The 15,294-nt window shown below is 32.1% G+C and overlaps 1 protein-coding gene across 1 annotated transcript; it reads left to right on the forward strand.

Annotated features, from left to right (window-relative positions):
- Nucleotides 1–4,912: 4,912 nt before the first annotated feature.
- On the forward strand, nt 4,913–10,019 carry LOC120069299 (uncharacterized). Its single transcript, XM_039021011.2, has 4 exons — nt 4,913–5,375; nt 6,572–7,033; nt 8,468–8,623; nt 8,706–10,019. Exons 1-4 carry the CDS (start codon nt 5,045–5,047, stop codon nt 9,863–9,865), a joined length of 2,109 nt encoding a protein of 702 aa, XP_038876939.1. The 5' UTR covers nt 4,913–5,044; the 3' UTR covers nt 9,866–10,019.
- Nucleotides 10,020–15,294: the final 5,275 nt, after the last annotated feature.

Consider the following 15,294-nt stretch of genomic DNA (forward strand, 5'->3'; position numbering starts at 1 on the left):
TTTTGTCAATTTGAACATTTCAAATTAACCCAAACACTGGTTCTTAACTTTATCCAAGCTACCCACGGGACATATTGGACTTGTGGCTCGAAGCTCCAACGGTACGTGAATAGCTGACTAAACTTTTTAGCCACGAGATCCACCATCCGTTAACTATCAGTGATTCCACTAAAGACCAATAGCTGCACTCTTCTTACCACAGATATATTTTTGTGTCCATCGGATATAACCAATCATGAGTACGATGACCCTTCACAGATGCTCGTAAGTACAGTTGGGCCAATTTACCGTTTTGCCCCTGTAGTTACATCTCACTCCTTAAGTACCACTGATTCCTCTGATGAACAATACAACATAGTCCAACTATGTGTGAACACCTCTCGGACCAAGAGAAGGTGTGCGGCACCACATTGTTCAAGCCCCGAAATCAGCCTTTAAGGGAGCCATCTATCTACTTACCCCTGCCTCGGGGAAGGAGTGAATTTCATCTTGTGTAGTTGAGTTCCCAGCTCCCAAATCAGATGAATCCCCAAAATGGTAGGTTTGAATCGACGACCTGGCCATTCACATCCATACAAATCAAATGACCGTCCTCAATGGCAGGAGTTCCCAACTCACTCAGGATTGAGGTCATGTTACCTATGGTCATCCTAGTGAAGTGAAGTCTCTATTATGAACGGTGTTATATTACGAGACATTAACACGTCGTGGTTAGGTCTTATACAAACTCTTTGAATAGGACGCCTCCGCTCGCATGTACCCAACACGAATGATCAGGATCAGACCATCTGTGACAAGTCATAACACTTATGACCACTCCACAAAGTGGGCCGCGACCGTAATGTTACCAGGATAAGGTTTTCCTCCTTTATCCATTTACTACAGACCAATTTGGTTATCACTCAAGACATGATCCACTTGTATGTCACCACATACATGTTTGAGTCACATACAAATAACCAGAGATTTTATGTTTATTGGTTTATGGTAAAGCAAATAAAACAATTAACCGAGCAAAAAATAAGATGTGAAGTAATTATCATATATTAACAACACGAGTGTTCATACATAATGTTTACAAACTACAAGACACGAGACTTTAGGACATCAACCCCAACACAAGTAACCCCTTAGGCACCATCACTCTGCAACTTGGTATTCTCAGAGTGAGAATCTAGGAGGTGTGGGCTCTATTGGATTTGGTAGAGGAATGGAGGAAACAACGATCGAACTATACGATCAAGCAAGTGGGAGAATGAACTGTCTATCGCATAGACTGTGGTGCTTGATCGTTTAGTAAAACTTGAAGGTACACGATCGTTTAGTAAACAGGCTTGATCGTTTACACAATCGTTTAGAGAAAGGCACTTACACGATTGTTAAGGCTGTCGCTTAGAAGGCTATCGTGTAGTCTCTCGGCAGCTAAACGATTAGTAAAAGCCCTTAATGAAGCGATTGTTTAAAAAATGAAAACATTTTTCATTTTATCCTTCAATTATGAAAAATGAACATAATCTCCCACTTCCACGCATGATTAAAGGAGAAACCACCCATAATTATCATATAATTGTTTTAATTATAAATAAATATAATAACTAACTTATCATATTATATTTATAACTTATAGTTTTAATATCACATCATATGTAATATTTAAACCATAGTTCTTTTCTCCTTTACTTAATATAAATCATATTTATATCAAATTCCTCCAATTAATGTATCTCATACATCATATCAATTATGTCACATATAATTGAACCAGTTTAATCATATCATATATAATCAAACTCTCTCTTGTCAATTTGAACACTTCAAACTGACCCAAAAACTTATTCTCAACTTGAATCCATTGAGCTACCAAGGGGACCTTATGGACCTATAGCTTGAAGCTCCAACGATACATGAATAGCTGACTAAACTCTTTATCACGAGATCCACCATTCGTTAACTACCCGACACTCCACTAAAGACCGACAACTACACTCTTCTCACTACAGATATATTTCTGTGTCCATTGGATATAACCAGTCAACACTATGATAACTCTTCACAGATCGCTCGTAAGTACAGTTGGGCCAATTTACCATTTTGTCCCTTTAGTTACATCTAACTCCTAAAGTACCACTGGTCTTTCTAATGAACAATACATCATAATTCTACTATGAGTGGACACCTCTTGAGCCATGAGAAGGTGAGTGGCGCCACATCGTTCAAGCCTCGGAACCAGCCCTTAAGGGAGCAATCTATCTACTTACCCTTGCTTCGGGGAAGGAGTGAATTTCATCTTGTGTAGCTGAGTTCCCAGCTCCCTAATCAGACGAATCCCCAAAGTGGTAGGTTTGAGTCGGTAATCTGGCTACTCACACCCATGCAAATCAAAGAACCGCTCTCATAGGCAAGAGTTCCCTACTCACTTAGGATTAAGGTCGTGTTACCTTTGGTCATCTTAGTGAAATGAAAGTCTCTGTCATGAACGGCGTTATATAACGAGACTAAACACTTCGTGGTCCAGTTTTATACAAATTCCTTTGTATAGGACACCCCCGCTTGCATGTCTCCACATGAATGATCGAGATCAGACCATTTGTAGCACTTTACAACACTTGTAACATCTACAAGGCCATATCCGTAGTGTCACTAGGATAAGGTTTCCCTCCTTTATCCATATACTACAGACTATTTAGGTTATCACTTAAGCCATGATCCACTTGTATGTCTCCATATACATACTTAGGTTACAACGATAACCAAGGATCTTAGTTTATTGGTTTGTGGTAAATGCAACTAAAATATCTTATATTTCATAGAAAATAGTGAAGAAAATATCTCAAATTATTACATCACAAGCGTTTGTTCATACAGGTGTTTACAAACTGCAGGACCCTACGAGATTTAGGGCATCAACCCCAACAAGGTCTTACAAGCCTAATGAAAGAAAATTGGACTCAAGAACTATTACCTACTATTTTGTTGGGTATTCTGAGCACTATCAGGGTTTCAAGTTTTATGATCCCACTTCTAGATCATTGTTTGAGACAGAAAATGCTAGATTCCTTGAGGATGTTGAGTTTGTGTTTCTTCAAGAACATTAGGATAATGTGGGCGTAATGGAAGATGATCTAATCAACTTCCAACAAGCTCTACAAAGTTCTAACTCTCGAAAGTGGATAAATGCTATGGAAGAGGAAACAAAATCCATGAAAGACAATGACGTTTAGGAACTTGTCGAATTGCCATGAGGAGTGAAACCCATAGATTGTAAATGGATATTTAAAACCAAAAGGGATTCACATGGCATTATCGAAAGATATCAAGCTCGTCTTGTTGCAAAGGGTTTTACTCAAAAGGAAGACATTGATTACAAAGAGACTTTCTCTCCAATTTCATCAAAAGACTATTTTAGGGTAATCATGGCACTGGTAGCTCACTTTAATTTAGAGCTACACCAGATGGATGTAAAAATTGTGTTTCTTAATGGGAACATTGTTGAGACGATTTATATGGTGCAACCAGAAAACTTTGTGTCTAGTAATTCAAAGTCTATGGTGTGCAAATTGAAGAAATTCATCTACAGTCTCAAGCAAGCCTCGTCAATGGTATCACAAATTCAATGAAGTGATAACCTCCTTTGATTTTGAGGTAAATATAGTGGAAGATTGTGTACATCACATGTTTAGTGGGAGTAAATCAATCTTTCTGGTGTTATATGTCGATGATATACTCATAGCAAGTAATGATGTAGGTTTATTGCATGACATTAAGAGATTTCTCAAAAAGAATTTTGAGATAAAGGATCTTGGTGATGCTTTTTTTGTATTAGGAATTGAAATACTGCAAGATCGTTCTCAAGGTTTTTTGAGATTGTCATAAAAGAACTACATTGAAAATATTTTGAGTAGATTTGGCATAAAAGATTGTGCACCCAGGAGATACCTTGGTCGCTAAAGGTGATAAATTTCATTTAGGTCAATGCCTCAAGACCAAACTCGAGACTAAGGAGATGCATAGTAAACGATCGCATAGTAATTTACTAAATGATCGTTGATAATTTACTAAGCGATTGTGTGCAATCGTGTATAATTACTAAACGATCGCATAGTTTACTAAGTGACTGTATGCGATTAATGCGGCGTACGGGGGAAAAAACTAAATAAAATATTTATGAATGACTGGTTTAATTTTTTTTTAAAAAAATGCGGCGTACGAGGCTAAAAAGGAAATAATAAAATATTCCAGAGTGTATCTTCAAGAGACCCAGACGACAAAAAAGCCACCTATTTTCTCAATTAACTTTTAAAACCACCCCTATCTAAATAACCCCATATAGAATAAAATATTGAGAAAAGAGAGGACAAATGGGAATAACCAACATGGAAGTTTGGGAATTAAAGAAAATTGATGTTTTCAAATATAAGAAAATGAGTCAATTTATTATAAATATAGCAAAATGTCATTATTGAAACAATAACATTTTATTATATTTGAAAATCTTTTTAGCAATTTTACCATATAAAAAATCACCCTAAATAAAAAACCACCTACAATCTATTTTCCGTAAAAAAAAATATATTTTTTTTCTATAAATAGTTAACTAACTAATCGTTGTTGTGCTAAAACTAAGATTGAAATTGGAACAAAATTATAATGATTTTTTTAGATAGAATAAAAGTGAGCCTTAGTTATGAGTGAATTGCGTCAATTTTTTTCAAAGAAACAAGTATAGCTCAACTGACATACAAGTATGTTAGTGATCATATGATTGTGGTTTGAATCTCTTCACCTACTATTATACTAAAAAGATTGCATAAAAAATTATTCAACAAGATTGCAATTAACATGTGGATTTCAAAATTGGCATGTTCTCTAATAATAGTTCACCATTGAATAATTTTTGTTTTGTTTTTACTCAGAATAATGTTTTATTTTTCTTAGCTCTTTTTATAGGACACTAAATAATCTGAACTTCATCAGCATCTAAACACCTCAAGTTCTTCATTTCTCTTCCTTTTTGTCATCTGAATTGAGTAGTAGTAGAAGTAGAATGAATCGTACGAAAGTAATCGAGATTGCGGGTTCGATTCCAGTGAAGGAATCAAATAAAAAAGACCCAGAATCTGGTTGTTATCATCAACCCAATAATAATCTTGAAAGAAAATTTAAGGGAAAAGAAGAAGATGAAGTAGAAGAAGGTTGTAGTGAGACAGTGGAGGTTGTTGTTGAACGCAAGCTCATTCTTGCGGCGTCTATAGGAGATGACTTGCAATTGGAAGTCACTGCCGATCAGATCAATAGCTCTTGCGCCGCCACAGCCGACACTCAAACCATCGACTCGGAAGTTCCTCTTGATGAAGAAACTAAACAGCTAAGGATAAGTATGTTCTTTTAATTCTCTTTTTCTTCTTCTAAATGCCTTCATTTTCTCAAAAACTTTCATTTACTTTTTATCTGGGCGTTGGGTTTCAATATTTGTTTCTTTTTGTTTCATAAGCTTTAAGCATGTTTTTGGGTGGATTTACAACTGTATGTTAAAGGAGGCTTTAATGCAAATTAAACCTTTTTTTTTTCTTGTCATTACAACCATTGATTTCTTCAAATTATTTTGAAGAACTTAGAGACCAAAATTCCAGGTATTAAAATAAACAATGAAACAAACTTGAAAATTCTGGACCAAAAATGAAATTTTAGACATGTTTTGTGACCTTATAATTTAAAACATTCATATTTATTTCATTTCAGCTTTTCAAATTACTAACGTCCCGTTTAATAATCAATTGGTTTTAATATTCCTTTTCACTTCTAAATTCGTTGTTTTATTGTCTACTTTCTATCAATGTTATAAAAATACAAGCCAATTCTTTTAAAACAAAAAAGAAACAAGCCTCGTTTGGTAACTATTTTGTATTTGATTTTTAGTTTTTAAAGATTAAATCTATAAACACCTTTTCTACACCTAAATGTTTTGCTTTGTTATAAACATTTTACTCATGTTTTAAAAAACTATGTTAAATTTTGAAAACTAAAAAAAAGTAGTTTTTAGAATGGTTAAGAATTCAAGCTCGTGTACTTGAGATATAAGCAAAGTATTGTATGAATATGACAGAAAATAGACTTAATTTTAAAAAATAAAATGGTTATCAAACAGAATGATAGCTTTAAAGACTTATTTTTTTTTTCGAATTTAGTTAAAAAAATCAATTCTTTTAACTAAGAAGGATAAAAATAATCTTAAGTTAAGGATCAACCCTTTTCTGGAACGATATTATATCGAGGGCTGCTATTTGGAATTCTAAATCAAACCTTTTTTATAACTACGATGCATCCTCTATAGTCCTTATGGAAGGCTTTCCTTTAGCCTTCACTTGCTTTCTTTTTGTATCGAGCTACTGAATTCTTCCTTTTTAAATTAATAGATCATATTGGTCTTAAGATATGATGAGGATGCTAGAATGTGTTAACCTAATTAAGATATTTTAGTGTATCTACTGATTCATTACCTTTCTGTATATCGACCTAAATACTTTAAAAAGTATTTTTCTCTAAGAATAATTACACGTGACGAAATGTTCAGCTGCGAAAAAGATTAGCCTATATCATGCTGCACTTAAAGGTGATTGGGAAAAGGCTGAATCAATTCTGAAGGCGGACACGTCATGGAGTGTAAGCAATTACATAACGCGGGACAATGAGACAGCTCTTCACATAGCTGCCGGAGCCAAGCATGTCGGATTCGTAGAGCAATTGATGAATATAATGACACTTGATGACATAGCAATTATAAACACACATGGAAACACTGCGCTTTGCTTTGCTGCCACGTCAGGAGTCGTGAGAATTGCTGAGTTGATGGTACAGAAGAATAAAGATCTTCCACTTATTCGTGGATTTGGGAATGCAACTCCACTTTTCATGGCAATTTCGTATCAACGTAAACAAATGGCTTCTTACCTCTTCTCTGTCACTGATCGGAAGCAGCTCACTTCTCAAGATCAGATTGAACTTCTTATTGCCACCATACACAGCGACTTTTATGGTAATTTATTATTGGTTAAGTTTTGGTATCCATTTTATTCTTCAAATTTATGCTTGTTTGTTTACTGTTTCTTCGTAAATGTTTGCATTTTTAGTTCAATTTTGAAACAAAAACAAAATTTTGAAAACTAAAAAATATAGATACATTTAGTAACTATTTCATTTTTTGTTTTGGTTTTTGAAAATTTTTATTTCCTTCCCATTTTTTACGATGTTTTCTGTCTTTCTTAAATACAATCGTTGTATTCATAGTCAAATTTCAAACATAAAAATAAATTTTTAAAAGCTTACTTTTTTGTTTTCAAAATTTGGCTTTGCTTTTCTAAACTATTGGTGAAAAGTAGAAAACAAAGAAAAAAAATTAGAATTGAAAGTAGTGCCTATAGGTTTAATTTTCAAAAACAAAAAACAAAAAACCAAATGATTATCAAACGAGGTTATAGTTTTTAAAAAGTTTTTTTCCCCTTAATTTGAACTAGTACTTTATTATTTATATATATATATATATATATATATATATATATAAATTCATAGCCAAATGTCAAAAAAAGAATTAAATTAGTCCCATTTAGGCTCTATTTAGTAACATTTGATTTTTTGTTTTTGAAGATTAAGCATATTGAAACTATTTTCATCTCTAAATTTCTTACTTTGTTATCTACTTTCTACTAATTGTTTAAAACTAATTTAAAATATGAAAACTAAAAAAACTAACTTTTGAAAACTTGTTTTTGTTTTTGGAATTGAGCTAAGAATTCAACAATTGTACTTAAGAAAGATGCAAGTAATTGTAAGAAATGTGGAAAAAATAGACTTAATTTTCAAAAACCAAAAACAGAAAACGAAATGGTTACCAAATAAGGTTTTTGTTTTTGTTTTTTCAAATTTAAGCTTATAAATGTTATTTTATATGCTTATTATGAGTTTTTTTGTTATGTAGTTTACTTTTTATTAGTGTTTCAAAAAACAAGCTAAACTTTGAAAATTAAAAAAAAAAACCTATTTTTTAAATATTTGTTTTTATTTTTTGAATTTTGGTTCAAAACTCACACTTATCTTCAAAAGACATGGAAACCATAATAATACAAAAAAAAAAATAAAAAATAAAAAATGGAAGATCATCCAAAAACCAAACATCAAATAGTTGTGCAAAGATGCCTAATTTTTTTGAATTTCAAAATTTTTTGGTTTGAATTTTGAAAACAAGGAAAAAATAAAACAAAACTAACAAACATGTAGGTAAAAATATATAGCATTTATATGAGCTTAGTCTTCAAAAAAAAAAAAAAAAAAGAAAAGAAAAGAAAAGAAAAAAACAAAAACAAAAACTAATTATCTAAACACAATTCAATGTCATTTTATATATTCAATATCACTATCCATGTATGCTGACCAATCTCAAGTGATCTCTTGGATTGTATTTTCTCTTTCGCAGACATAAGTTTGGAAATTCTTGAAAGGAATCCAAAATTAGCAATTATGAGAGATACAAAGAACAATAATGAAACAGCGTTACATGTTTTGGCAAGAAAACCATCAGCGATCAGTAGCAGATCAGAGATGAATATTTGGAAAAAACGCATCAACTCTTGTCAGTTTTTTTTTTCTTTTTGCCCCCAAACAATTTATTTATTGATTGCACATTATAATATTGCTTCGTATTTTGACTGAAGGGACGAAAGCAATTTATGGCAAAGAAGTGATGAAGACCTTAGCTCATCAATTGGTTAAATCACTATGGGGACATGTCCTTCGAGAATTACCAGAAAAAAAGATGTTGAAGTTTATCAAACATCCCACAATATTATTACATGATGCTGCAAGGGCAGGAAATGTTGAGTTTCTAATTTTGCTTATTCAGTCATATCCAAATATTGCATGGGAAGATGATGACGATGGTAAGAATGTATTTCACGTAGCCGTTGAAAATCGACTCGAGAATGTGTTCAGTCTAATACATGAGATTAGTGGGCTCAAGGACTTCTCAGCAAAGTATAGAACAACTGGTAAAGAAAAATACAATATGCTTCATTTAGCTGCAAAATTAGCTGCTCCAAATCATCTCAATAGAGTCTCAGGAGCTGCCCTTCAAATGCAACGTGAATTGCTTTGGTTTAAGGAAGTGGAGAAAATAGTTTTGCCTTCACAACGTGAGGCCAAATGTGAAGTTGATTCTTCGATCAAGTTAACACCATGTGAGTTATTCACTAAAGAGCATAAAGATCTTCGTAAAGACGGTGAGGAATGGATGAAAAACACGGCGAATTCTTGCATGCTTGTCTCGACTTTAATTGCGACAGTAGTTTTTGCAGCAGCTTTCACGGTACCTGGTGGGAATGATGGTAATTCAGGCATACCTATTTTTCAACATGAGTTTTGGTTTACTATATTCGTGATATCAGATGCATTTGCTTTGGTCTCATCGTCAACTTCTATTTTGATGTTCTTGTCGATTCTAACTTCGCGCTACGCAGAAGACGATTTCTTGTACTCGTTGCCGTCTAAATTGCTTGTTGGAATTGCGTCGTTGTTCATCTCCATTGTGTGCATGGTTATTGCCTTCAGTGCAACGTTCTTTATGCTCTACAATGAGGCTAATATATGGATTCCTACCACGGTTACTGCAATAGCAATTGTTCCAATTAGTTGTTTTTGTGCACTTCATTTTGGACTATGGATGGATACATTTTATAACACTTACTTATCTAGACTTCTTTTCAGGCCTCATCAACGGAAATTGTTCTCATCATCGGCTTCTCATGCTGTTGATTTATTTCGTGAACTTAAGAAAAGAAGAAGTGAGAGAAAATTCTATCGATGGGAACAATCTTAGAATGTCTTTCATTTGTTTGTTGTGACAATAATGTTGACGACAACCATCTTTCATTGAGTGTTTAATTCGTGTGTAATATTTGGTTTTTCAGATGAATCAAGACTTAAATTATCTTCAACTTTACTAATCTAATATTCAAAATTACATACTCTAATCTTTTTCTTCAAATTGATATCTTGTTAGTATGTTGTAGAAACGTGGGGTTCCACAATTGATAATTAAAAAGAATAACTTAGGTATATTTCGAAGATTGTGATATCTTTATATCTTTTCATGTGTGTGATCTTTTAACATATGTTCATGGTGTGCTTTTTTTTTTTATTCACCAATTCTTGGATCGAATCTCTTCGTATTTTATTTTTGTTTTTCTTACCAAGTGCCCGTTGGGAATTTATGAACTTCATTAATTTTTTAATAGTAACCACGATGGCTAACATTGGTTACGGATGGACTAAGGAGAAATAAGATTGAAAAAATAAGAAAAAAAAACGATATCTTTTTGTTTTTTAAAAAAATATTTTTTTTAATAAAAAAATTACCATGTCAGCTTTAGAAGAAAATTTTGCAAAAAAACCATCAGTTCTGGAAAAGAAAAGATTGGTTGATCATTAGTTTTTTTAGAAATAATTTAGCATTTGTAGAATTTCATTTAGATATAGGGCAACCAAATAAGCTTAAGATTAAGATGGTAATTCTTTTTTTTTTTTAAAAAAAAAAACAGTGTAACTAATCAAAAATTTTTTAATTAAAACTAATTCTTATATAAAATGGGTGTAAGCAAAAATAAATAACATACGAGGGGACCGAACGTGGCCAAAAAAAAAGTGTTCACATGCATTAAATATCACAAAAAAAAAGAGCATGATTTGACTAATCATATTTTATTCGTTTCAGAAAAAAAGACCTTATCTTACTAATTTCTGTTAATTAAAATTTATGAAAAATGATTTTAAATGTTCTTATTTTGATATACATATTAGTTGTAGAGCTATAAATCCGACCTAATATTTAGATTAAACTATTATTTTCATTTCGATATTTTGACGATGGTTTTATTTTGATTCTTATATTTTTAAATAGTATAATCTCTAAATCTTTATATTTTCAATAAAATTTAAAAATGGTCATAGTCAATTAAATTGGAATAAAAATGAAGCGAGTTGGCAAAAAAAAAAAAAAAAAAAGAAAATTGAAATATGATTAAAAAAATCAAAGTAAAAAATTTGGGTGAAAAATAAAATATTATTATTCTTATTTTTACTTTTCAATCTCTCTATCCTTCCCTTTCCATTCTCTTTCTCTCCTCCATCATCATTTTCTCTCTTCCCCTTCTTTCTCTGTTTCTTCCAGTTTGGTCGGAAAATCTTCTTCAATTTCTCTCTCCAGTTTGGCCGGAAAATAATATCACCTTTCAAAAATCTTCTTTCCAGCAGCTTCAGATGCTTGATCGTGTTTAGCCAAAATCCCATAAGCCCATTCTCTAAAAAATCTTCTTTTTAGGAGCAAATTTTAATTCCCATTTTGCTAAATGAATATTTTTCCTTAAATGATTTAAGTTTCTGGACTCTTTCTCTCATCTATAACCATTCTATGTCGTCTCTATTGGATTTTTGGAGTTTCATTTCTTATCTCAGTCATTTGTGTTATTTTCAATTTTTGTCAATTTTTTTTTTCACAAACTTTTCGACCAAACCCAGTCAAATACCCGAAGCTACTGCAAGTGTTGCACATTTTTTGAAAAATTGGAAGAAACAGAGAAAGAAGGCGAAGGGAGAAAGCTTGATGGAGAAAAAAGAAAGGATGGGAGGGGAAGGAGAGAGATTAAAAAGTAAAAGTAAGAATAATAAGATTTTTATTTTTTCACCCAATTTTTTTTCTTTGATTTTTTTTTTTTAATCACATTTCACTTTTTTTTTCTCTTTCCAACTCACCCCATTTTTTATTCTAATTTAATAGGAAAGTTTTATTGAAAGTATTAAAATTGGACATTTAAAAGTATAGATATCAAAATAATAAATCTATTAAAGTAGACAAAAATAATATTTTAACTTAATTTTTATATCCATTTAAGTCAGTAACGGTGACGAATGTATTAAAAAGGCGTATGGAATCTTAAAAAAGAAAGATGCAATATTCATTTTTCTGTCAGATTTTTAGAAGCGAAAAATAAATTATATGGTTGTTCACCTAATGGCGGAAAGTTGAAATTCCCTACATCAACCTTTTGATATTTTCTAGTGATTTAAATTATACAAAATATTTTAAAATTTTGTACGATATCAAAAATACTTTTAAACTTTCGAAGTTTAAACACGTGATGAAGCTTTAAAGAAAATATTAAAAAATAACTCATATCACTAGGAAACTATTTGTGTTTTATTTGAAAAAAATCTATGAACTTTTAAATGTTTTAAAAATATCCTTAAACTAAACAAATTAAAAAAAAAAAACTTCAAAGATAATTTTAGTATTAGTATATGAACACAAACCATTAATACTCGTTTCAAAATATTCTTGAACTTTCAAGTGTTCATTAACCGTGTTAGCTTTACAAGAAAAAAAACTTCTATAGTTAGTATTCTTGGGTTCCAAAAGCACCATTTTTTTAAAAAAAATTATATAGATATCCTCTTTTATTCATATAGACATCCTCCTTTTTCTCCTCATTTGTCCAATTCTCAGTTCAAAATATAAATCAAATGTAAAAACAGTGCTTCAAATACCATTTCAGCTAGTTTCTTTTACATAACATACTTTATTTTGTAATGGTCAGATGGTATGGGTTATAAATACCACTGATCAGAACAAAAAAAAAAAAAAGAAAAGAAAAGAAAAGAGAATCATCGTACTTTCTATTTTTTCTGTAAACAACAACTGCTATAAGCAATCTTCAATTAAGAAAGAAAGAGAATCTTCCCGTGGACGTAGGCTTATTAGCCAAACCATGTAACTTTGTGTGTTTCTTCTTCTTCTCTTTATCTTCTTCCTTTCAATCTTCATTTGTTTCTCTGAAAATCAAGAAAACACGATCTTGTAATCAAATAATAACGTTTTCAGAGTATCGATTTGCATCGAGTCACGAATTTCTCTCATCGAGTAGCATCGAGTTAATAATTTCTCTCTTCAAGTTGCTTTGAGTAAAGATCAATAATCATCAAGTAGGATCGAGTAAAGATTAACACTCGTCAAGTTCCATTAAGGAAAGATTAACACTTGTCAAGTTCCATTAAGGAAAAAACAGAAACTCATTGAGGATAGAAGGAAAATCCATCAAGTAACGAGCAGAAATTCATCGAGTAACGAGTATTTACACATCGAGGATTTAACAGTACCTATTGAATAAGAGAGAAAAACAGAGATAGCTTTACCCAAAGAAACAGAACTTTCCTCAGCCATTCCTTCACCAACTCAGGATTGATCTTGATTAATTGGGCCCACACAAGATAGTATAACCCAACAAAATTTGGTATCAAAGTGTTTGAAGATAATCAAGATCAACATTCTTGAAGTATCAATATACTCAAGAAAACCGTTCTCGACATTCTTTCCAAGTTAGTGATGGTTATTGCTACATTTGAAATAGAAAAGTTTGATGAAAAGGGTGATTTTGGTCTGTAAAAGGCCAAAGTCAAGACTATTCTTGGACAACAAAAAACTCATAGAGTCCTTTTAAACCCATCAACTCTGTCACCTACGTTAACAGCTCAAGAAAGGGAAGATATGGAACTTTAGTTCTTAATCTCAGTGATAGCATTTTGAGATAGGTGATCGATCAAGACACGACTTACAAAATGTGGGTCAAGCTCGAAGGTCTCTATGCAACTAAGTATCTACCTAACAAGATATTTTTAAGGAAAAAGTTCTTCACATTTAAGATGGATTATGCTAAAACACTATCACACAATCTGGATGAGTTTAAAAAGATAGTTTCTGAGTTCGAGATCTATTCGCTTCTTCTAGATGCAATTTTGTTGCTGGCCTTTTCTCTTCCTTACCAGAGGAATCTTCAAGATCATCTTATAAATTTTCTTCCGTAGCCTCAAGATTTAAGGTGAGACTAAAAAGTATTTTCAACCTATATATTGTGTACCAATTCTTAGTATTAATAGTATTGGTAGGTTGAAGTTTTGCTAATGATAATTTGGAGGTATTATATAGGAAAATATTTGTGGTTATTCTAGGTAAGAGTTTGAAGACATTTGGATAGTAACCTTTTGCGTGTTTTGGTTTTATTCAATAGCATTAGTATTTGTCCAAGTAGAGGACAGGATAATAATGGCGTTCTGGATGTAAGCCGTGTTTTACTATAACTACAATGGTGTACTATTTGGGTAGTTTTTTCTTTGAGTACAATTACTTAGAATTGTGCGTCTTTTTATTTGAAGAGTGATGCTTACTACAATGCTATATCTACTCAATAGTTTTGTGTTCTTTTGGCCACCTAATGTTCTCATCTACATTTTCCAAATTGTGGTGCTAATAGCAACAACTTCAAGCACTCATGGAGAGACTGAATTCTACTTGGCCCAATTATGTACGCTGTGTGAAGCCAAACTCTCTTAATAGGCCCTAGAAGTTTGAGAACCTAAGCATTCTGCATCAGTTACGTTGTGGGGTAAGTTTCTGGAAATTTGATATCTTTCCTCTTGTTAGAACTTTCAACATGCAGATATATACGTGATTAACCTTCCTAAGTTAATTTGAGTTGCATTTTTGTAACCTATTGGCTATTTACTTGGTGAGGTTGATTTTAGTTTCCAACTAATGATTTATACATTAAAATGGGATTTTGGTGTTTCCCTATTTGAGCTATATACACTTTTATAAGAATAAGTCTGTTAAAGAAGATTGTCCACTCATACTTTCATGGTTTACTACTTTTTTAGGTGAGAGTCATTGTGGCCTGAGTTGGATCAATTGCTTCGAGATGAGGATGATGTAACAACAGTGACCATACCTTACACAACTGCCATATCAGAATATCGAGTGGTATTCCATGATCCTATAAATGCAACTGATGACAACAAGAAATGGATGAATGCAAATGGTCATGTTGTACATAATGCTCAACATCCATTTAGGTTATGAGAATTTGATGTATTGAGTTTTGAGTTTAACTTGCAGCACCTTGCCTCATCTGGAAAATTTAAAAATAAGGAAAATAAGTAGAAAGAATCTAACTTGTTGTTTTATTGCTTGAAGATCTAATATGGTTGTGAGGAAGGAGCTTCATGCACCTACATCTAATCGTTCTTGTACTCATCTAGAGTTGATATTTCTAGGTCTACACTTAAGTAAGTAGCCTAAATTGGTATCTATGAGGGACTTTGGTGATACCATTTTCTTAAAAAAAATTAATTACTTTGATTATATACCCAAATTACGTGAGGGTAGGCTACATAGAATGAAACATACACCTAGTCAGGAAA

This window comes from Benincasa hispida, chromosome 8, assembly GCF_027475165.1.
Source record: "Benincasa hispida cultivar pf3 chromosome 8, pf3_genome.v1.1, whole genome shotgun sequence".
Classification (NCBI taxonomy): domain Eukaryota; kingdom Viridiplantae; phylum Streptophyta; class Magnoliopsida; order Cucurbitales; family Cucurbitaceae; genus Benincasa; species Benincasa hispida.

Bases quoted from the DNA above. Each gene is read 5' to 3' on its own strand.
- LOC120069299 (XM_039021011.2), top strand. From the start codon at position 5,045: ATGAATCGTACGAAAGTAATCGAGATTGCGGGTTCGATTCCAGTGAAG. The intron at 5,376-6,571 runs GTATGTTCTTTT...CGAAATGTTCAG, and splicing joins AACTAAACAGCTAAGGATAA to CTGCGAAAAAGATTAGCCTA. The intron at 7,034-8,467 runs GTAATTTATTAT...TCTCTTTCGCAG, and splicing joins CATACACAGCGACTTTTATG to ACATAAGTTTGGAAATTCTT.